This window comes from Mus musculus, chromosome 2 (assembly GCF_000001635.26).
Source record: "Mus musculus strain C57BL/6J chromosome 2, GRCm38.p6 C57BL/6J".
Taxonomy (NCBI): domain Eukaryota; kingdom Metazoa; phylum Chordata; class Mammalia; order Rodentia; family Muridae; genus Mus; species Mus musculus.
This window is the reverse complement of record NC_000068.7, coordinates 131,025,682-131,048,433: the sequence shown is the minus strand read 5'-3', so window position 1 is coordinate 131,048,433 and position 22,752 is coordinate 131,025,682. Positions and strand designations below refer to the sequence as shown.

Genomic DNA, 22,752 nt, shown 5'->3' with positions numbered 1-22,752 from the left:
AAAGAGAAAAAAAAAAAAAAAAAGAAGCTGCAGGGAGAGCAGAAGGAGCAGGCAGGCTTCTCCTGACCATGGGGTAGAACAGGGCTTTTCTTAATACCAAGGCAGGCTTAGTCTTAAGGATAATAAAGCTTTTCTTTCTTACAGACTTGGTTTTAATTCATTTAGCAATAAAAGTGTAAAAGTGTTTTCTTTCCCTATGCAATAAAGATTGGAGCTTATTTTTCAGCCAGAATGAGTGAGTTCTCTCTGCAACGGTGCTTGGTCTTTTGCTTCATATACACACATAAGTGTGTGTGTGCGCGCATGCGTGTGTGTGTGTGTGTGTGTGTGTGTGTGTAAGTGTGCAATTATCAGATGGCATGGAAGCTGGGCTCAATTGGTTCAAATGGGGACTTGTGAGGGTATATGCATGAATCTGTATATGAATTCATGTGAGCTTATATATATTTGCTTGTGTAAAAGTTTTTCCTTCTGTGAGTGTGACTCTCTTCTCCTGGTTCAATAGAGGTTTATTGCTTCAAACTTCCCCCTAGCCTGACAGTCGAGAGGCATCTGGACAAGAGAGAAAAGGCTCTAGCCATTAATCCTTTTCTTAGATCCATTTTCTTAGAGAACTTTCTTAGGAAACTGTTTAGAGAGAACATAGAAACAGGCTGAAATCACTTGTCAAACTGTCCCCTTTTCTTCCTAAGGACTTCTACTAGCAGACTGGGAGTTAGAGCTGCACAGTCCCTGAGGAGATAGAACAAAGGCTGCTTTACTGAATCCCCTGCTGTTTTAAGATGAGGTTCTAAAGGAGATTGCAGTTTCTGACCCCCAAAAGGAACTCAGGCAGGTCAGCTACAGTATCAAAGTGACTTAAACTTAAGATAGGGAAATGTTTTATTATTAAACAGCAACCCTAAATATCTCATAAGATCAAGTCTTACCCCGGCTGACACTTCCCCCTCTGTTGCCTCAAGAGGAACCAAGCAGAAAGAACCGCCAGGGCTGGCTCCTGGCACAAATGGGTTAAAGATGTTGTAGCATGGGGAAATGAAGAGATGGCTCAGCTATTAAGAGAATATCTTACTCTTCCAGAGGACCAGTGTTCAATTCCCAGCAAACATATCAGGTGCCACACCATCACTTGTAGCTCCAGCTGCAGATCTGCTACATCTGGCCTCCATAGGCACCCACACACAGGTGGCACCCACAATTAAAAAAATAAGATAAATCTAAAACAGCAAAGTTAAAGCATGAGCTGAAACTAGTAAAGTGCTTGTGTGGCATAGACCAAGACCTGGGTTTGGTCCCTACCTGTTAGAAATAGTCTCAGTATCACACAAAGGAACACCCAAGCGAAGCAAAAGCTCCCAGCAAGACAAAACTACAGTCTTCATTGAGAGTGTGCACGCTGAAGACCGAGCACACTGGGTGCAAAATGTACTTGGATTCTGTTTGCTTGTTTTGTTCCAGACAGGGTTTCTCTGCATAACAGCCTTGGCTGTCCCTGAAATTCACTGTGTAGACCAGGCTGGCCTCAAACCCTCAGAGATCCGTTCACCCACGCTTATCTAGGCTTCAGTCTCACCCTGTGAGATGGCCTGAAAGTTGTTAGAACCGCGCGGGATCTATTTCTGACAGACTGGCTGGCATCTTTTCCTTCTCTCAGCATGAGATTCCTGGGGCGTTCCCATTTCAGCATCAAGCATGGTAGCAGAGTTGGAACCTGAGGGCTGAGGGCTCAGACTCAGACCATAAACTGGAAGCAGAGAGAACTGGAGATTGTGGGAGGCTTTGAAACCTCAGCTCCTGCCCCAGCAAATACCTTCCAGCAAGGCCACACCTCTTAAACCTCCCCAAACAGGGTCACCAACTGGGGACCTAATATTCAAATGCCCACAAATATGGGAGACATGACATCCAAACCGCCAGGACAGGTGTATACCTCCATGCTTGGTTTCCGTAGTAAGAAACACTAAACATTAGCCTTTCCTAATAAACACTGATATAAAGCCCTGCTATTCTCGATGTTTTTCCTCTGTTCTGCTCCTCCTTCTCCACCTGCTTCTCTGTTCTCTGACCTCTTCTGTGTCACAGATAGCCCTGCCATGTCCATCTGCCAGCCATGTTCTGTCTACTTGCCTCTCTCTCTGCTCTGGACTCTTCTAGATGCCTCTGGCTGTTCTTTCTCATATCTACAATAAAAACCTGGCCCTTAATCATACCACAGAGATATCGAGTCTTCTTTATACAAATTTTCTTGTAGCTCTCTTAAAGGGAGATTAAATAAACAGGCTGAGCACACAGGAGGATCATGGCATATTGACTTGCTTGTGAGGTTCAGCAGATGTTCAGGCTCTTTGAATGAAAGAGATACTTTCATAAAATTCTATCATACACACAACAGCTAAAGACTTGCATGGGAAAATACTGGTGAGTAGGCCATGTCCAGGTTACTAATAGCCTCTGCACAGGGAGAGCCCAACTGTGGAGAATAGGCCAAGGACAGGCCGATAATCGCCTTATTTAGATCTGTTCTTTAAGATGTGTGTGTGTGTGTGTGTGTGTCTGTGTGTGTGTGTCTGTGTGTGTGTGGTTTATGTATATGAGTACACTGTAGCTGTCTTCAGACACACAGAAGAGGGCATCACACCCCATTACAGATGGTTGTGAGCCACCACATGGTTGCTGAGAATTGAACTCAGGACCTCTGGAAGAACAGTTAGCTCTTAACCATTGTACCATCTCTTCAGCCCTTCCTTATATTTGTATTTTAAATAGCTTAAAAAAGAAAAAGAAACCATGAATGTGAAAATTAGCATAAACTTTAGTGTTCAGAAATAGATTTTTTTTGGAACACAGCCAGGTTCTTTCTTGTGTTGACTGTGTGAGGGCATTCTGGGAAACAGGGTGTGGCCTGGGAAGCTGTGAAGGTGTACTTCTAGTTCCTTCTGGCCCTCCTGCAGACAGTGCAAGCCCCACAGTACACTGCTGCATGTCTGGGGAGGTTGTTCCAGCTGCTGAACAAGTTCTTGTGGAACACTGTCACCCTGCCCTGGGGTCATAATCATGACACTGCTGCTCCTCAATGTTTGAAGGAAAATCACCCTTAGTCTCAATGCTGTATAAATAAACCCTCTATAAAATCAAAAGGCCGCATTCCATAGGATGAAACACGCGGGGAACATTTTCTTCCATGCCCAGGCCTTCTCTTCCTGGCAGGGCTCCAACATGTCCTGGTCTGCCTGCCCTGACGCCAGGCTACGGCTGGCTGACTCCTTATCAGGCACGTAGCCCTCCTTGGTCCTGGTTCTACCAGTCCCCAAGCCTAGTCCCAGGTCAATGCACAGATTCAGCCCCTGTAATAGTAATCTTGGGGGAGGGGGCGTTCTATGTCCCTTTTTGCTCCCAAATAACTGCAGAGTGTTTCTATACCCACTCGAGCCGTAAAGATACAGAGACCTGGCATTTTTATTAACAAGCTATTAGAGTGTGTACTCTAATATCCGGGCAGATTCTTATCTATCCTAACCCAATTAGACTACCTACTACCCAACCAAATGCCCTGGTACTTGCCCTCTGGTCTTGCCCTGCTTCACTCTGGTCTATGTATGTTCTCATGGCTGTTTTCTCATGGCGAATCTTCCTGGTCTCTCCACGTGGTTTCTCCACACCGTCTCCTCCTCCTGGTCCTTATCTACTCTCTGGTCTCCTTTGGGACCCCATGACTGGGATTGGAAGTCCCTCCCTATCTCTTCTGCTCAGCTAATTGGCTGACCAGCTCTTTTATTAACCAATCAGAGGTGATGGAAAACAATGTTTACACAACATTGAGATCGGGAGATGGCTATCTTCCAGACTGCAACCAGATGTCTGCGGTAAAGAAGTCAGCATCTGAACAACAGTGCACAAAACCATCCCCCAACAAGCCCACTCTGGCCTGCCCTGCCCTGCCCTGCCCTGCCCCCTCCACACCTGCCCAGCTCTTCCAGAGGAAGAGAGTTTGGTTTCCAGCAACCAGCCTTCCGAGAGCTGGTGCCCTCTTCTGGCCTCGGGTAACATGCATACAGACACATAAAATCTGCTTTACAATGCTGTCTTAATCTGACCAGAAGAAAATGTAAGACTAACTCAGTAGAAATAGTCCAGGAAATAACTAGTGAGAATTCTTATGAAAAATGGGGATAAGGTGAAGGAGAGTTTAAACATCCAGGGGAAGTTGGGACGGGCTTCCTAAAAGGGTTGCTCCCCTTCTCGAGGGAATGGTGGCAGGGTGGACCTTGAGAAGGTAAGGGAAATGGGACTCAGGAGTCAAAAATGCCTCTCTTCGAGCCCTCAGGAGGACTCCCAACTCTTGGTTACCCTTCCTATCCTGGAGTTAGATGTCAACTCGTGCTCTGTAAAATGGTTCCCGACGGCCTCTTGTTTGGTCTGTTTTTCCTGGGCAGTCAATTCTTTCCCTTTCCCACAGAATGACCCTGGTTAACACCAAGGTTCCTGGTGCAGAGGGCCTGGGGAGATGACATCATTGGTGAAGTTCCACACAAGCATGAGAACCCGAGTTCAACCCCCAGCAAAACCATTAAAAGCTGAGTGTAGCAACCCCACGTGTGTGTGTGTGTGTGTGTGTGTGTGTGTGTGTGTGTGTGTGTGTGTATGTGTGCATGTGCCTGTGTGGTGAGTGCATGCCTTGTCAGAGGCTTCCTGAGGAGAGACAACACACATGCCTCTTCATCTTAGACAGGCAACTGACACTGGGCCAGAGAAATAAATCCATCAAAGTTCAACTTGGCAAATACTTATTTGGGGGGAATTTGTTATTATTATTTTTACTCATTATTTGAGTTTATTGGAATTACTTACAGGGGTATAATTGTCAAAAATCACCCACTTAGACATGGGTGGTGAGCCTAGAGCAGTGCAGGGCTGGCGGGTAGCCTGCCTGCTGGGATGTCTTCTTTCAGCCGTTGCCTGTAACCCTGAGGAGAGGCCTTGTGAATCTCACATGTTTCAGCTCTTCTGGACTTGAGAGGTTTAATTCTTGCTTAATTTTTGAGTCTCAAGAAGTTCCCCTACCCCTGTCCCCAGGAGAAACTAACTGTTCCCACTAGGAGCCAATGGCTTGTGCACAGCAGGCAGTCCAGTACTCTGGATCTATCCAGTAACTTCAGGCCCTGGCTTAGTGACTTTGGATCCACCTGAAGGTGCTGTCCGGGGGTGGAGACAGAGTGAAGAGAGCAGGATGTTATTTCCTCTCTAAAGCTGGGAGTGCACCTGTCAGCAGGTGCCTGCTGCCTTCCAGGCTTAGCTGGTCCTAGGAAGAGACATCTGTCCAACTGGGGCTCTCTCTGCCAATCGTCATGGCCCACTGCATGGAGTCTGCACTGCTGCTGTTGTTGCTGCTGGGTGAGAGCCTGTCTCCTCCTTGGCCCTGGCCCTGGCCCCTGCCCTCTCTAGCCCTAACCATCAGGGACAAGGTGGGATTGTAAAAGTGACCAAAGAAAAGGCTGGGTTGCTGAAGGGATGCTCAAAATTGGCTTGTGCTTTGTGGCCGAGGATCTGTCGCAATATGCCACCCCCGCTGTGCAATGCCTTGTACCCCATCTTCCCATTCAGCTGAGCCACCCTTCCCAAATCTAGCCTTGATACCTGTGCCCCGGGGATTTTCTTTTTCCTTTCCTCCCCCTGACCAAATGTGGTCCTCAGAGCTCCTGCTCTTGGGAGTCCCCTACTGATTCATGGTGGCTCTTAGAGCAGAGACACGCCATGTTGAGAAGAGCACATTTGATGGATGAGAGGCCAGGTCAGGCGATTTTCCTGGGTCTGGGAAGCCAGAGAGGTAAGAAGGTGGGAAAAGGAAGTGTCATAAACCTGAATTTGGTGACTTGGCTGGATTTACGTATGTCCACTGGCAAGTTCGGACACAGCTGCTACTCCAACAGAGGCAGGCATTCTCTTTCCCCGGAATGGGTTGTCATCTGTGACATAAGTTATATAAGTCTTCACTGAAACTACTGATAAACGGTCAGGTCTGTCTCAGGACGGTCTGCCATCAGGGGTCTGGTCTGTCTGAATCTACTTCTGGAAGCCAGGGTCTGAATGTGCTGTTCAATATACAATACCTGTCGAGAATCCAATGCTCACAATCCCCTTCTGTGGTCCGGAGCCAGAGTCCCTCTCATTGAGCTGAGTTAGACCAATAAAGAAGCATGTGGACAGGGGTCAGGAGGCACAGGTCAGGATGGGAGGAGGGCCAGAAACCTGTAGATATACTCACGGGGTTTCCATGTGTCAGAGAAGGGACCATCCGCGTGTCAAGAGGAGAATGGGGAGTGCTATGATTAATGTGTCCATTAAGCCTCAGTGTCCTGTCAGGCAGAGCTGGGGAGGATAGTAGGGGCCCAGTAGCCCCTCTGTGGATGCATGGGCCATTTCTGGAGATGGTGGTGGAGGCTGAACCTCAGCTTCTGGGGAAAGGTCAGGCCCAATCTCTGAATACTGCATCCATTCACATCCTGGGTAGATAGATATCCCTAGTGCCTGCTCATGCCCCTTCTTCAAGATCAACGGGTCACGCCTATGGGCCACACTCTCTCCCCTTGGGTTTGGGTACCCCTTCCCCAAAAATTCAAGGGTGTGGAATGTGGAGAACCAAGCACGGAGGACTGCAGCCTGCCCGCCCTTCACCAGGGTCTGCGAGCTTTACCGACGGGAATCGCTGCGTGGACGCGGCCGAGGCGTGTACAGCAGACGAGCGGTGCCAGCAGCTGCGCTCTGAGTACGTGGCACGATGCCTGGGCCGGGCAGCGCCCGGGGGCAGGCCGGGACCCGGGGGCTGCGTGCGCTCCCGCTGCCGCCGAGCCCTGCGCCGCTTCTTCGCGCGTGGGCCTCCGGCGCTCACGCATGCGCTGCTCTTCTGCGGCTGCGAAGGCTCCGCGTGCGCCGAGCGCCGGCGCCAGACTTTCGCGCCCGCCTGCGCGTTCTCCGGCCCGGGGTTGGTGCCGCCCTCTTGCCTGGAGCCCCTGGAGCGCTGCGAGCGCAGCCGCCTGTGCCGGTGCGTGCGTGCGGGGCGGGCTGGGCCGCTCACCCGCGTCCGGGCGCGCGCAGGCCCCGTCTCCTTGCCTTCCAGGCCTCATGCGCTCCCGCGCCCGGCTCCCGCGACCGCTGCCCGGAGGAGGGGGGCCCGCGTTGTCTGCGCGTCTACGCAGGCCTCATAGGTAGGCTGGGCGGCCTCGGGCGGGCGGGACGGCGGAGGCAGACTCGGGGCGCCGGTCACACGCCCTGGGGGTCCCCCGCAGGCACCGTGGTCACCCCCAACTACCTGGACAACGTGAGCGCGCGCGTTGCGCCCTGGTGCGGCTGTGCGGCCAGTGGAAACCGGCGCGAAGAATGCGAAGCCTTCCGCAAGCTCTTTACAAGGAACCCCTGCTTGGGTGAGGGGGCCTGGAGGTCCCGGGGAACCACGGATGTCTGTGGCCCAATCCAAGCTGCCTGGCCCGTGGGTCTTATTTACGTCGCATCATGTTTGGTGTGGGCGATGGACAGTGTGCACATGCCATGGTACATGGGTGGAAGTCAGCGTTAAAACGTGTCCAATGGCCTGAAGTTGGCCTCCCTTTTGACACTAATGGGGTGGCCCTTTCTTCCATGTGTGCCCAACTTACCTCTGCTGTTCTTGCCTCTGGGTGGAATGGCTCAGTTCCAGATTTCTGGGGGTCTGTTTGAAGCCTGTCTCTGCCACTTAGTAGCTGAGAGTTAAACTCTTATTAATCCCGATTGTGTTCACCTGTAAAGGGAGAGGGGGCAGCCCTTGTCAACCTCACTAGCAGTTTGTGGGTCATTCTTAGCACAGTGACCTTCCATCTCAGGCCATGCCTTGCAGGTTCCAGGGTGTCTTATTTTTTGTCCCAAGGGAGTGGGGTAGTTTCTAGGGTTTCCTGGCCAAGCCTTCTCTGGATCTCTGCACTCCGCAGATGGTGCCATACAAGCCTTTGACAGCTTGCAGCCATCAGTTCTGCAGGACCAGACTGCTGGGTGCTGTTTCCCGCGGGTAGGTATGGGGAGAGGACAGGGAGTTGACAGTTTCCGAATCCTTCCCATCTGTGCTCTCTTACCCTTCCTAGGCAAGGCACGAGTGGCCTGAGAAGAGCTGGAGGCAGAAACAGTCCTTGTTTTGTCCTAACGCCCAAGGTGTCCTGGCTGTATGCACTCACTGCCCTGGCTCTCCAGGCCCTGCTCTGATTAGGAACATGAACCGTGGACGACACAGCTGACTGCCATGTCTCCCGATGACTGCTCACTGAGCTGAAACTCCCTTGCCCTCAGGTCTGCTGCCCTTTGCAGGCCTGGACCCCTGTGTGGCTGTCCTCTGGATTGGGGGCTGGAGGCTAGGGTCTGACTGAAAAGCCTGTGTTCCCGTCAGTAGGCATCTTGTCCATTTTCTTCCCCATCCTAGAGCTGAGCACCCATAGATGAGGCCTCATTGGGTCCCCTGGGCTTACAGAGCAGGACAGAGACTAGCCCCCGCTCCTAGAATTTGGAACTGTCCTTTTCCAAGATGACAAGGCACTAAGGAGATCATATGAACAGGCTGACAGACAAGGCTGCCTAAATACCCTCCCAGTTAGCCATTACTCACCATTAAGCTTACCCGTGTCACAGCACTGACGTGGCTTGTCACCTATGACACAGTGTGTAGACATTAAGGAGAGACTGAGGTCCCTCCTGCTCAGCACCCCACTGGCTTCCCAGGATCTCCCTGCCATGGTTTCCCCAGCACCTGCAGTGGCTCAATAAACCCATGTGCACTGAGACCAACCTGGTTTTCTGTCATTTGACCTGGAAATGTGGAGACCTGTGTGGCCTTGGATACCTCCAGAACTACTCTTGAGTCTGAGTACCTGAGAATGAATATAGCCATCTCTGGAGCAGCAGCCAGCAACGGAAACTGAATGCATGTGTTGCGATTCCTTTGCAAACTCAAAGATGGTGTTTGCTGGCATTATCAGTGAGCTCTAGGCTTTTGTCAGGTCAAACTGGGCTCAGGCACATCTGTCTCAAGGGTTCAAAGGACCTTGTGATCACGAGTCCTCACACAGCTGCTCAGTAGCTAGAAAAGGCCCCACTGAAGGGTGGGTAGGATGAGCTTCATACTCAGCATCTCCACAGAGACCGCTAAGAGAAAGACACGCAGCCGGGCAGTGGTGATGCACGCCTTTAATCCCAGCACTCGGGAGGCAGAGGCAGGCGGAGTTCTGAGTTCGAGGCCAGCCTGGTCTACAAAGTGAGTTCCAGGACAGCCAGGGCTATACAGAGAAACTCTGTCTCAAAAAGACCAAAAGAAAAAGAGAGAGAGAGGAAGACACGCTTCCTTTTCAGCATTTGGGGATGATACATTAGTGGCGCAGTGTGGGTCACGGGCCTTTTGCTGAGGAGAGTCACAGCCAGCAGGTCACCTGGGATAGGAGGGTTTCTCACAGGAGGTACTGGGCAGAGTAAGAGTGAAGCTGGGTCCAAACTTCCAATTTCACAAAGAGAATTCTCTTCCCCACCTGCATGGACGAATGGGTGGGGAGAGGCAGGGGGTGCTGGGGCCAGAGAGTAATGAAAACATCACTCTGCCCTGCTTACTCCAGCCACAAAGTGGCTCCAACACAGGATGAAGTGTCTGTCTGATGATTTCCTTATGTGAGTGTGCTCAACTCCACTGCTCGAGTGACTTTGATATTTAGCATAAAAAGTAGACATTAAAATTTACACGTGTGCCTGAGTATACATATATGTGCCATATGTATGTAGTGCCTATGGAGACCAGAAGAGGGTATTGGAACAAGAGTTCCAGGACACTGTGAGCCACTTGATGTGGGTCCTGGGGACCAAAACCCAAGCCCTCTGCAATGCTTTTAACCACAGAGACTTTTTTAAAAGTAGGAATGATTCTAAATAAAAATACAATTCTGGATAGAAAGTGTGGGTATAAGCCTTCTAAAGCTAGTAGGAAGATGACGTGGACATAGTCAAGTTCCACAGTTGGTGGTGGTCACTGTCCTAAGGACAGGCGCCGGCAAATGTATTACACACTGGGACGGAAGCGTCACTTCATACGGTAGAGATGTGATTATGTTATAGATCCTGAGGAGGTCACCCAAACAGGCCCTAAACACAATCTCATGTTTCCTTTATAAAGCCAGTGCAGAGAGAGGTAATTCAAGGACAGGCAGAGTTTAGAGTGAGGCAGCCATAGGCAAGAGATATGTCTGAAGCCAGTGTACCACAGAGGAGAGTCTGGACCCCTGGAGCCTCCAGAGGAGGAAAGCTCTGCCAGTGCTGAGAACAAACTGTTTTTGTTTTTTAAAACTACCAAGATTGGCAAATGCAGCAAACAGTCCCAGGAAACTAGTAGAATTGCCTGTTTGGTTTCTGTTACTTCTACCTCAGAAGGCCCTGGCTTTTGTTTGGTGCTCTGTGGCTCGGTGTCTTAAAGCTGAGCCCGTCTCTGTCCTCCCCATCTCCTCTCCATCACAACTGTCAGCCTCCACATCCTGTCTGGAAGTGTCAGACAGCTGTCCTGGCCCTGCGCCTGGGTCTCGGTTACCTGTTGTTGGCACTGATTTCACAGCTGGCAGGCGGCACGGTGAGGCTGAGTCAGAAAGGCAGGTGCTAGAAGCATCTGTGGATTTATCAGTGGAAACTTCATGGCTCATGCACGTTCCTCTGGCTTGGGGCCCAGCAGCCGGGTGCAAAGTGGTTGTGGAAACCACTTACTGCCCTCGTTGCCCTTTCCCCACCCTCCCTAAAGGAGTCGGGCATAGTCAAGCTCATTAAACCAAATCGCTTTTGCAGGAAATATGGACACTGGCCAGTGAAATTGGTAAGTAGGGGACAGAAGGAGGGGAGAGGATGAGGGATGGTAACAAGAGAAGCAGACATCACGTCTCTCAGAAACACCTGACCCAAGGGGCAAGCCTGAGCCCCAGAGTGAGTGATTGCCCTTGTTCCCTCCCGCCTTACGCATGCTCTGCCAGCTGGCGAGGAGATGCAGAACAGATCTCTAGATGTTCACCCACTGATTGCTCAGACGCCAGATCTGAATAGGTTCCTGTTTCTCTCACTCGTTTTTATAAAGTGGAGAAATTAGGAACCAAATTCTGTTGACAAAACTCTGGGTTCTGACACAACAGCCATGGGGCTACAGATTCTCCTGGGCTTTCCTGGGCTCTCTTATTGGTCCACATTTCCTCACACTTAAACGAGTCAGTCAAGTGTTAAGATCCACTCGTGATCTTGGTACTGAGGAGGTTAAGGCAAAAAGATGATTTGGAGGCAGCCTGATTTGTATAGTGAGAGCTTTTCTCAAAATGCCAAAAAAATGAACCAGATGAGTTCCCAGAACAAGGAAGGATATAGGAAAAGATTATGATGACAAAATAAAAAACCTCATAGGGCAGAGCTAGAGCCAAGGAGAGCACTGAGCTCACATGTGGGTGCTGGGAGCTTGTGCAACAGTGTCCTCTGAATTGAACAACTTCCATCCTGGAGGCAAACTTCTCAAGACACAGGATGTAAAAGAGAAGAGGAACAACAGGGTGTTTTAGGACAGGATGTTTATAAAGAGCTGAGATCCTCTATCCTGCAGGTAAGCTTGTAAAGTAAATTCAGAATAGCTTCAGAAAGTTCCTGAAATGGATCAGATTCACCAGCCTTCTTTCCTAAGACTGTGTATATAAGCAGCTAAGACTGCTGAAAGTCACTGTCAGACAAGGCCAGTTGCAAAGACAACCCCTAGACAAGCTGGGCTCCTAGGAAAAGACTTACAAGTGAGCAGCTTATAAGCACTGAGACCAGCCAAGCAGCCAGGAAGAAACTGACTCAGCTGCTCAGACCAACTTAGTCACCAGGAAAGGCCACTTTTCAGCTGTCCTCCTGCTCTTCAGCCCATACTTTGTGCTAGCCACAGCGAGACTCACTTGCTGCTCATTCGTCACACTCAGATACCCACATACCTGTTCCCTCCATGAAGCCAAGCCAGAAGGTGGCTTAGGATCCTCTGGAGGTGGAGTTACAGGCAGTTGTGAGCTGCCCAACAAGGGTGCTTGGACCCAAGCTTGGGTCCCCTGGAGGCACAGTGTGTGCTCTTCATTGCCGACCCATCTTTCCACCTGTGTGTTTTTGAGGCAGGGTCCTACTCTGGAGCTGAGATTGGTCTTAAACTTATTATGGAGCCCAAGATGACCTCACACTTGGGATAATCTTCCTACATCAGCCTCCAAAATGCTAGGATTGGGGCTGGAGGAAAGGTTAAGCAGTGAAGAGCAACTACTCCTCTTGTGGAGAAACTGGGTTCAGTTCCCAGCATCCTCATGCTGTCTCACAACTCTAAGTTCCATTCCAGGGTATAATGTACTTTCTTCTGGATTCTGTATGCATGCATATGGTGTACATACATACACTTAACATGTATGTACATTTAACATTCATGTTCACAAAATAAAACAAGCCTTTAAACAACAAGGTCCTAGGATTCTTGGCATGAACTTGTAGCCAACCTGAGTTACTTTGTGGGCTCTTCTTTTTCCCACCCTTTATCCCCCTGGTTTCATCCTTGTCACTAGATAGAAAAAGAAGGGTAGAGGTCGGGGCAGGGGGCAGGGTGCCGGGGGGAGGAGAGAAAGAGTGGGGGAAGGAAGAAAGATACATCTGAATCAAATGACTTTCTTGTTTGTTCTTTGAGCAAGACCACTAACCACAACCACCCCCCTGAATGACCACCAACCACCAACCCTCCCCACCAGGGCCTTAGCATTTATATACCTTCAGAAAAGTTCCCAAAATTCCAAATGTCACACAATCCCAGAAACTATCTGCAGGTGGCAAAAATCATACTTCTGCTAGAGCATGAGGCAAATCATAGTCAGCTGCTGGGAATGGTCCAAAGCAGCCCTAATTCCCACACCCGGGATTAAGATGAGAACACATTATTAAAATTCTGTGTGTGTGTTTTTTTTAAGGAAACAAAAATTGCAGAATTGTGACATTTTCCCCATTATGTTTTAAGCCCCCTCCTGTTGTGCTGTATAGTGGGAAGTTATAAACAGACATTTTCAATGAAATAAGCAATTTTTGTGTCAGTGCCCAAGGTTTTCAGGCCTCTCCTCTTTCTGCTGCAGTTGCTTTGCCTTTGATATAGGGAAACAGCAGCAGCTGAGCAACCCTATCGCCTGTGTTAAGTTGCAGCTCTACCTTTACATATGCCACAATTTTAATTTCTCCTTTGAAATATTCATCTATACTTCCTGATGCACAGTGAATTCTTAGGAAGTCAATCCACTCCTTCCCAAGATTATCCTTACTGTCCCTGAGGGAAAAAGACCATACACTCCAGTAGCTATGTTATAACTTTGAATTTTGGGGGATAGAGCAAGATGTTTATCTGTGGCCAAGTCTAGAGCCATGCTGCCTGCAATAGCTAGTGTGCATTAAATCTCCAGTGCCCAGTGAAGGTTTTGAGTCTCCATGCCACTCTCTGGTTGGAATGGCTCATACTCTTTGCTGCAGGGCCTCAAGATAGGCCCCCAAGACCATTTCATGATGGTAATACGTTACCTTGAATATCTCTTTTGGACCTACACTCATTGGTCCAGTGGCAACCCTGGCCACATCGCCAGCACAACCTTGGAAGCCTAGGCCGTCTTTCTGGTTTATATTTAGAAAAACCATTGCCCTTAAAGATGTCTTGTTCACATTTTTGTTGCAAATGACCCTATTTCCCACAAAGCATCAGGCATTTTGAGATCTGAGACCTTTAGTTTTGGCCACAATGACTCCTTGCAAATTACTGTATTTGCTGCAACTGAAGCACAAGGCATTTTGACATCAGAGATCTCTAGCTATAGCTTGATCAATGATATTAGCACAGTACACATTAGAACTAATATTGGTCTTATCCCTTATCCACTCATCCATAGGCATTACTTGTGCCTTTAAAAGTCTAATGACATTTTTATATTTGGTATTTGCATTGTCATACACCAAGGTCTCTATCAACACCTGCCTTGTGTCAGGGTCTGATATGGCTTTGTTCATAGCTGAGACTAATCTTTGTAAAAAAAAAAATCAGTGAAGGCTTCTCCAGAGCCTTATATAATCTTTGTAAATGAACTGGACTTTTTCCTGGCTCCTCCTTTGTCCCAAGGTGTTATAGCCACTGAGGCAACCTTGTTCTATAGTAGTTTCATGACACCGAGTCTGTGCTTGTACACTAGAGTACCGCCCTTCACCTAGCAGCTGTTCGTTCACTATATTAATACCCCTTGCTCTGTTTTACTGTTCAATGTTCACAGCTTCTTTCCTCCAGCATGTTAACCATTGCAACGGCTGACAGTCTCTAGTACAGCTGTTACCAATCCCTTCCAATCTTGGGAAGGGATTCTAGTTTGTGTACCCCGGTTATTTAATATCCGTTCCACATAAGGAGAGTGCATTCCATATGAAATCAAGGCCTTTTAAAAACACCTTAGAGCTATCATTTCTATAGGACACCATCCTATTTTGCCTTACTCTTGTTCCATACCATTAGCAGGCATATGCTATATGGGAAAACTGGAAAAGCTGATGGTGATCTCATAACCCTGAGCCACCCCTCCTTCCACTCTGTCAGAATGCTGGTTTGAGATGAACCCTTTCTCTTGAAATGGGCTATTTCAGCACATTGTCCTTTGGTATTTTTCAGCCTTTTTTTTCTGACCAGTGGCCCTCCCATGCACCTTCTTTGGAAAACTCCTGCTCTCTTCAGTCACTGGGACTGAGCCTTTGTTCTCTTTTTCCATGCTTCTTGTCTCCTAAGAGCTTCCATCTCCATCCATAAACTCTCCAGGTGCACCACCAAGTCTGCAAGCCTTTCAGAAAAGAGAGAAGAGTGGCCCCTTTAGTTTTCCCATTTCATACATTGTTTGTTTCTCAGGCTGCTCCATTTCCACACCAAACTTTTCCAGCTTCTCGGCTATTATTTCAACTTACTTAAAAAACAGAATATGTAGAAGAAAACCAAAGCAAAGCAAAGCAAAACAACAAAACCTCAGAAAAATCCCCTCTGGGAGCAAAGTGAGGAATATCCCAGCAACAACAGCCACAATCCATTCCTTCATCCCCTGCTGCTTCCTCTATGGCAATTTTGAGTTCCAAGTTGGGTGCCACTTGTAGCCAGTCTTTGTTACTTTGTGGGTTCCCCCAACCCTTTATCATCCTGGTTTTACCCCCTATTACTAGATAGGACAGAAAGGAAGATAGAGAGAGATATAGAGATCTCTGAATCTAATTTGTTCTTGTTTCTTCTTCAAGCAAGACTACTAACCACAACCAATACCCCTGAATGACCAACAATCATCAACTCTGCCTATTGGGGCTCTAATATTTATATACCATCTGAAAAGTTTCCAGAATTCCAAATGTCACACAATCACAGAAACTATCTGTAGCTGGCAAAACCATACCTCTGCTAGAACAAGAAAAAATCATAGCTGCTGTAGTCAGTCCAAAGCAGTTCGATATATGCCATACACCTGGGATTAAAATGAAAATACATTCTTATAATATTTGTTTTTTTAAGAGACCAAAATTCCAGATTGTTACTACATGAACTATTACACCTGGCTTAGAACTCAATTTGTAATGATTTGCTCAAGAAAACGGCAGTGTAGACCTGTAACCCCACTACTTGAGAGAACAGGAGGATCAGAATTTAAGACCGTTCTTGGCTATAAAGCAAATTTGAGACCAGCCTGGAGTACATGATGTTCTGTCAGGGCTGGAGAGATAGCTCAGTGGTTAGGAGCCCTGGCTGTTCTTCCAGAGGACCAAGGTTCAGTTTCAGGCACTCAAGTCGTAATGTCTGTAACTTCAGTTTCAGAGGCTCACACTACTTCCTCTGGTCTCTGTGGGCACCACAAGCATGTAGTGTATAGCCATACATGCAAGCAAAATACCCATATGCATAAAATAAAATTTGATATTTAAGAAATCAAGCAAGTACAGTTATCTCCAGCTTTTCTCCCTCTAGCTAAAAACTTGTTGCTTTCCAAGTTACTAACCAAACAGCCTCCCACGTCCTGACAGAACCCCCACCTCTAGCAGTCCGCTGCTGTACTTCTCTCACTGCCTGTCATCTGCCATGAAACCAACACCAAATGTTTTCAGTGTAGTAACAGGTGAATGATGCTCCAGGATACAGATCTGGAAAATAAAGGCCCTCATCTCAGTTAGTTTGCCTTGATGCAGAGCTGTAGTGTCTCCTTTGAGCCAAGCATCTACCATCTTAGGGCATTCAGCTGTGCCCTCTTGCAAAGCATCATCCCAGCTAAACTTGTTGACAGCTTACACCCCAGCATAGATGGATGGAGCAAAGCCTGAGATTCTCACCTGAGTATCCCTAACATCTGTTGTATGCAGCTCTGCCTTAACTGCATGTTACCTAGTGGAGGGGCGAGCAGTTGACCTATCTATCTATCTATCTATCTATCTATCTATCTATCTATCTATCTATCTCTGTGTTATATATATTATATATAATCTATCTACCTGGTTTGTGTATTATTTTTTACCCTCTGTTTCAAAATTCTTTTTCTTTTATTATTGGGTATTTTCTTTATTTACATTTCAAATGTTATTTATTCCCTTTCCTGTTTTCCTCCTCTCCTGGAAACCACCTATTCTGTCTCCCCCCACCCCCCACCACTACTTTATGAGGGTGTTCCTCTAAGAAGAACAGAAGCACCCACACGTTGATCTTCCTTTCTTGAGCTTCATGTGGTCTGTGAATGGTATCTTGGGTATTCCAAGCTTCTGGGCTAATATCCACTTATCAGTGAGTGCATACCATGTGTGTTCTTTTGTGATTGGGTTACCTCACTCAGAATATTTTCTAGTTCCATCCATTTGCCTAAGAATTTCATGAATCCACTGTTTTTAATAGCTGAGTAGTTTGTGTATTATATATTATATATACCCTATTTCTGTGTGTTTTATATATCATATATAATCTATCTGTGTATTATATATTATATATATAATATATAATTTATGTGTATATTATATAATCTATTTTTCTAATTTATGTGTATATTATATATAATCTATTTTTCTGTCTATCTCTTTGCATGCCAGGGAAAAATGGAATGGGAGCACCATCAATGTGGGTCTGGGGAAGCCCTCATCCCTGCTGGGTAAGGCTTTTTCAGGGTGTGGATTGTTAGGGGGAGGAGTATCCACACTTCTCTAAGTAACCCCTCATGTATGTTCTGCACGGAAGCCCAATAAACTCACTGGTTTTCTAGTGAACTTTGGTGGAATTGTGCCTTGGTTTCTTGCTGGGACCCTTGAAGGGGCAGACATTGCTTACATTTCTCTCTGGGAAGGAATTTTAGCAACAGAAACCCAGAATAGTTCTTCTTGATCAGGTAGTTTTTGTGAAAGTGGTGGCTCAGGGACCCATGTTCCTTCCAACACTTTAGCCTGTGAACTCCAGGGAAGGCCCCAGATGAAAATATTTTCTGTGCAAAAGTTTGGTGTTATCACTTTTCCAACATTTCATCAGCCATGGCCCAGTGTGGACCCAACCTAACTTTCAGAGCCTGGGCAATGTGGAATTCTAGGTCTTACAAGGTAAGGGAGAATTGACTCGCAAGAGTTGTGCTGACCTCCACTGTGTGCTGTTGCACATGTGTTCACACACACACCCCGTATAGACTGGAGATGACTCATTAGGTAAAGGTTTATGCTGCCAAGATTGAAGTCCTGAGTTTGTTCTTCAGGCCACTTCCATTAAGGTGTTGTTTGCCTTCCACATGCATGCTGTGTCATATATGTACCCACATATGTAGACACAAACATTAAAAGAAGTCCTTAAATTCCTCACTAAACTTCCTAAACTCTGCTTCATAAACTGAAACTCTTTTCAGTGTGGAAGCCAAGAGTCTTGAGTTGCAGTCTACTCTAGGGGATTCCTCAGCTGCCAAGGTGAGAATGCACTGCTGTGCCTGTCTCCTCACTGCTAAAATAAGGACTAAAATGTAAATATAAAATAAAACAAAATTAGCATTGAACATTCAGAACGAAACGCACGCACATTTTTACCAGATCTACTTTTATTTCAGAAGGAACTTTGTATTATAGTATTTACTTTTATTTATATACAAGTGCTTCACATCTGCATTTAAAATGCAGACCCCCTTAATTCTCTTGTTCCTGATGAAATTAGCTGTTATTTTACAATACAAAAAATACCAAAAAATTGCAGTCCTAAATGTATGTATAACCCAACAATCGCAGCAATTAAATAGTTTACAATACTTACTCCATATTTACACAAGTGCGACAGATGCTAAATCACACATAGTAACAAACTAAGCTTGGATCAAAACAAAACAACAAACTGTAAAGAACCAGAAAAGATTTCCAGAGGCAGAATTAGTTCAGCAGGCTTCACTAGTGTTTTGTGCACAGTCAGGCTCTGAGAGCAGCTTCTGTTATTGCCTTTAGTTTCTCCCTGTACTCTGGAGGGCACCCTGAGGGCTCCCTGCAGGCAGGATGTGGAGCTCCAGAGCCTCTGCTCTGCTGGAGGCCAGGCTGATGTCTCATTCCAAAGCTGTGCTGGGAGGTTGTGACAGGGTCAGCATTTCAGATTCCTTCAGGGAGCCAAGGCCACCCTAGGAAGAACCTTCTGGCTTCTTGGTTCTGCTTCCAGGAAGCTATCCTAGGATGACAGCTGTCTAAAGAGCTGGGTTTCCACCTCAGTCACTGCCCTAATGTTAGCTTAGAAGTGTTTAGTAAATATTTGTTGAACAGATCAATTAAAGGACACCAAGGATCAGAGGTTTTCATAAAAACAGCACCATCCCCCAAGGAGGTGACTCATTTCCTTGCCATGCACACTCTGCTGTGTAGAAAGAGGGCGGGCGCTGGCAGGCTGCAGAGTCACCTACCAGAGGCGCTCTGCTTTTCTTCATCCAATTCCCCAACGAGATCCCATCTTACACTTCAAGCTTTCCAGATATTCTGGTATTTTCCTTTTGCTGACAGTCTTCTTCCAGGTCAGGTCAACGGGGCAATGGGTTGCTTTCGTGTCTGTCAAACTCTGTGGACCTTTCAGAGCCCTCTCCAGACTGTGTAGGGAAGACCAGGACGGGGACAGGAGGCTGAGGTGTGGGAAAATAGTGCTATTTATCAACAAATGAGCCCTCCCATCCCCAGATTTTAGTATAAAAAGAACATGGTTCTCAGAAACGTCATTAAAATTTTAGACAAAGCCACAACAGTGCAGCTTAGAGAGCCCCTTTGCAAAGTCTGACGTTCATGGGTGACAGTCTTTGAATGTGAAGAGTAACAGAACACCTCACCCCACAGAGATGCCAGAAATCACAAGGAGCATTTGAAATTACAACAGTGATGAACACTCTTGCTTCCTGAGTTTCTCTAGTATACTGCCATGTAAATAGATAGACTGCCTGGCTCTTCATAGGTTCGTTTGTTTTGAGACAGGCTCTTGCTATGTAGCCCAGGCTATTCTTGAGTTACTTTTGTTTTGTGTGTATTGGGTGTTTGTCTGTGCACCAGGTGGACCACCACAGGCACCCGAGGAGGCCAGAGGAGGGTGTCAGGTTATCTGGAACTGTAGTCACAGAAGGTTGTGAGCCACCATGTGGGTACTGGGAACTGAACTAGTGTCCTGACCAAGAGCAGCCAGTGCTTTTAACCACTGAGCCATCTCTCCAGCCCCATTTTTGAATTTTCTTCCTGCCTCTGTCTTCTGAATGCTTAGATCACAGCCGTGTGTCACCCTGCTTGCTGTCTTCCTAGGTATTCTAAGAGCTGAATCATTGTTCAGTTACCTAATGGGCACAAGGCTACAGAACACACCAGCATGGTGTATAGTGCCTTATCAACAGATCAGGGCCTGGTAGGATAACTTCCCAGAGCTTGGATACCCAGTATATGGCACAGAAACAGATTAGGTGAAACTCAGATGTTAGTGTTTAATAAAAATACATTATGATACTCTTCTGTTTATGTACACCCTGAATGTCTGAACATTCTGGACACTACAGTATAGTTATGTACAAGTGCAAGAGGTCAGTGTCGTCATGACTATTTTATATACATGGTCTCTCGTGACACAGTTACTGGGTCACAACTCCATTCCATCTTGGTAACTGGCTCTGAGCTGAGCTCTTAATCCCTGCCATTCCCCCTGCTCTAAGCCTGAAGGGAGCTGTTGGCTGTAAGGGATGCAGGGGAGCTGGCTGTTTCTCCATTACAGGAGCAGAAATGAACGCTGTTTGCTTCTTTTGAAAGAATAAACAGTTTCCCTGGGGGCAGGGAGAGCATAAACAGGTAGGTGGGAGCCATGGTACATATTACTTCAGGGTATGGGACTAACATAGAAGCAACTTCTTTGGCCAAAGAAATTTGGTCCTTTGAGCAAAGCAGAGGGGAATTCCTTATGGACGGACAAGCCCTAGTGCAACTTCCCTTTCTTTCTTTTGGCCAAGAGTCCCCTGGCTTGTTACGGAGATGAAAGGCTAGACCACGCAGATACTTATGTGCTGGGTTTTGGTAGAGATGTGGGGAGCTCCTAACTGTATAGGGGATGAGGCTGGGATCATTTCTAGAACTTTCTGCTCTTTAATAGTGATGCAAAGAGTCGTGTTTTGAGAGGTGAGCCTTCTAGCAGTGTTTTGTGCATCAGTGATTTATGGTTCAGCTTGGAACTGTCACTCCACAAGAGTCTTGGGAGGAGTGGGTTAGTGCAGGGCTTAGAGAAAGGCTCCCTCTTCAACACTGCATTTAAAGGTGAAACACTACAGTTTTTGTTCTTCTGATTGTTAACTTCTCCAAACTCATACATTTGAGCACTGTTGCCTAGAGGGCTATTCTAGTCAGGTGATAGCAGAACTGTAGGACATGAAGAAGGAGAGGACAGGTGTGTGAGGCTGCTGCATAATGCCAGAATACGGAGCACCATAAATGGGGAAATGCAATGTCCAGGCAGGGTCCTGGGCACATAGCAGAGGGCTGCTCACCCTCCTAACGTGGTAATCTTGTCCCTTCCCATCAACCCATGTGCTTTTCATTCTCATTAGCATTCCCCACCTCCTCACAGCCACCAGCTGGGTCTGGGAGGAGGCTGGACCAACTCCTGCCCAGGGGAGATGGAACCAGGTCCCTTTCCATGTGCTGAGCAGATGCTGCCCCAATGCTAGGCATCATCCCTCTTCTAGTGTGTACTCCATTCAGCCTGGGGATGACCCACAGGTTCCCACAGGTCAGTGCGAGCAGCTGTAGGAAGACAGAGCCAGGTGTCCCAGTTGTCAGTGCTCTTTTCTGCTCAAGAGGCACAGGGCATGAGCAAGTGCATTCTGTGGTGCCTTGGCAAGAGCCGAGGGTTGCTCAAACGTCAGGCCTAAAGTGACACTAGGCTGGGCTGGGGTCACTCAGTCCCTATTAGATGTTGCTTGGGGTGAGAATTACTCGTTCTTGGCTGCAAATTAGACTTTAAAAAAAGAACAAACTGCAATGGTAGTTACTTAAAGTTTACAAGAATGTAGGAATGCAATCATGTAAAAACTTAGGCTTACTAATGTCCAATTGCTAGATCTATTCAAAGTCTAGGCACTTAGTGTGTGTGTATGTGTGCATGTGTGTAAGACAGAGTGAGAGAAAGAGAAGGAAAGAATGGATTAAAATTAATCAAGTTTCTATAGAGAATTATCAATTGCATTTTTTTATATATATTCTAACTCCATTGACCTTGACATTTAGAATAGCCCTCTTTGCTGGGCCTGGTGGTTCATGCTTTTTATCCCAGCATTTGTGAGGCAGAGGCAGGTGGATCTTTGTGAGTTCAGTCCAGCCTGATCTACATAGTGAGTTCCAGGCCAGCTAGGACTACACAGTGAGACCCTGTCTCCAAAAACCAAAACAAAACAAAACAAGGCCCCCATCAATTATACTTTGATATGACTTCCAAAGAGAAAGACCATTATTAATTCTCAGCTAGAAAAAAAGCTACTTCCTGGAAGAGAGTAAAAGCTCATCTTGTAAAAAGACAGCAAGCTTCCGATGAGAACAGTTCATCTGAGGAGTGTCAGAGGACCATGCTGGAGAGCTGCTGACAGAGGGCAGCTCCTCTGCAGTTGAGATTCCCAAGAGAGGCTTCCACAAGGGACCTCAGCATCACCTTCAGCTCTCACGGGGTCGGCACTGGTCTCCTCCACCCATGAGTAGAGCAGACCATTCCTGGACTTGTAATTAAATTATTTCCTACACAGAAGTAAAAGGTTAGATGCTGGACACAGAGGGGTGAGCCATGAAAACAGCTTGCATGATCATGCACATGAGTTGGACGCTTCAAGGGTCCCCAGTCTTCTGCCCCACGCCTGCTTCCTGCCTGCAGCCTCCCCTGTAGACAGCTTCGTGGACCACACGCCCTCTGTGAGGGCGAATTCCTGCCCCAGTATCAAATGCAGGTTCCAGGCTGTGCAGGCGGCTGCTGCTTCCGGTTTCTTACAGCTCCTGACTTCTCCTTGTACACTATTGGCATCTGCTGAGAAATGTCCACCAGGGCACTGGCCACAGCGAGACCTTGGAAGAACCCACAAGAGGGGACATGTGTCATGAAGCAGCTTACTTTTTTACAAAATAATTTCAGATTTCTTTTTACATTTCCCTAGTGAAAGATAAAGGGGTGATGGTGTTAGCTTATTTATACACACCTAA

General features: G+C 47.2%; 2 protein-coding genes, 1 long non-coding RNA gene and 1 other non-coding gene across 18 annotated transcripts in view; 2 read left to right on the top strand and 2 right to left on the bottom strand.

Moving 5' to 3' along the window:
- Positions 1-5,345: 5,345 nt before the first annotated feature.
- Positions 5,346-8,802, top strand: Gfra4 (glial cell line derived neurotrophic factor family receptor alpha 4). 13 transcript variants are annotated; one of them, NM_001271001.1, is made up of 6 exons: positions 5,346-5,391; positions 6,676-7,039; positions 7,093-7,202; positions 7,284-7,418; positions 7,959-8,035; positions 8,176-8,802. In NM_001271001.1, exons 1-6 carry the CDS (start codon positions 5,346-5,348, stop codon positions 8,224-8,226), a joined length of 783 nt encoding a protein of 260 aa, NP_001257930.1. In that variant the 3' UTR covers positions 8,227-8,802. The 13 variants fall into 13 exon arrangements, 6 of the variants coding, with proteins under 6 accessions (NP_001257930.1, NP_001129535.1, NP_001257931.1 ...); NM_001136063.2 differs by having other exon boundaries at positions 8,109-8,802; NM_001271002.1 differs by lacking the exon at positions 5,346-5,391 and adding an exon at positions 5,752-5,824.
- Positions 8,036-8,115, top strand: Mir6973b (microRNA 6973b). The gene has a single exon (NR_105969.1). It is a non-coding gene; the product is annotated as a microRNA 6973b (primary transcript).
- A 5,004-nt stretch (positions 8,803-13,806) lies between the features above and the next one.
- On the bottom strand, positions 13,807-16,592 carry Gm39937. The gene is made up of 2 exons (XR_866742.3): positions 16,105-16,592; positions 13,807-15,542 (listed from the first exon to the last, which is right to left on the bottom strand). It is a non-coding gene; the product is annotated as a predicted gene, 39937 (long non-coding RNA).
- Positions 16,593-18,100: 1,508 nt separating this feature from the next.
- Atrn (attractin) overlaps positions 18,101-22,752 on the bottom strand; it is a 123,904-nt gene continuing 119,252 nt past the window's right edge. The window contains exon 29 of one of the 3 annotated variants that reach the window (XM_011239259.1): positions 18,101-22,617. In XM_011239259.1, the coding sequence (XP_011237561.1) occupies positions 22,493-22,617 (125 nt within the window). In that variant the 3' untranslated portion in view covers positions 18,101-22,492. The remainder of the gene's footprint in view (positions 22,618-22,752) is intronic. The other 2 variants (NM_009730.3, XM_006498606.4) reach the window with 2 other exon arrangements.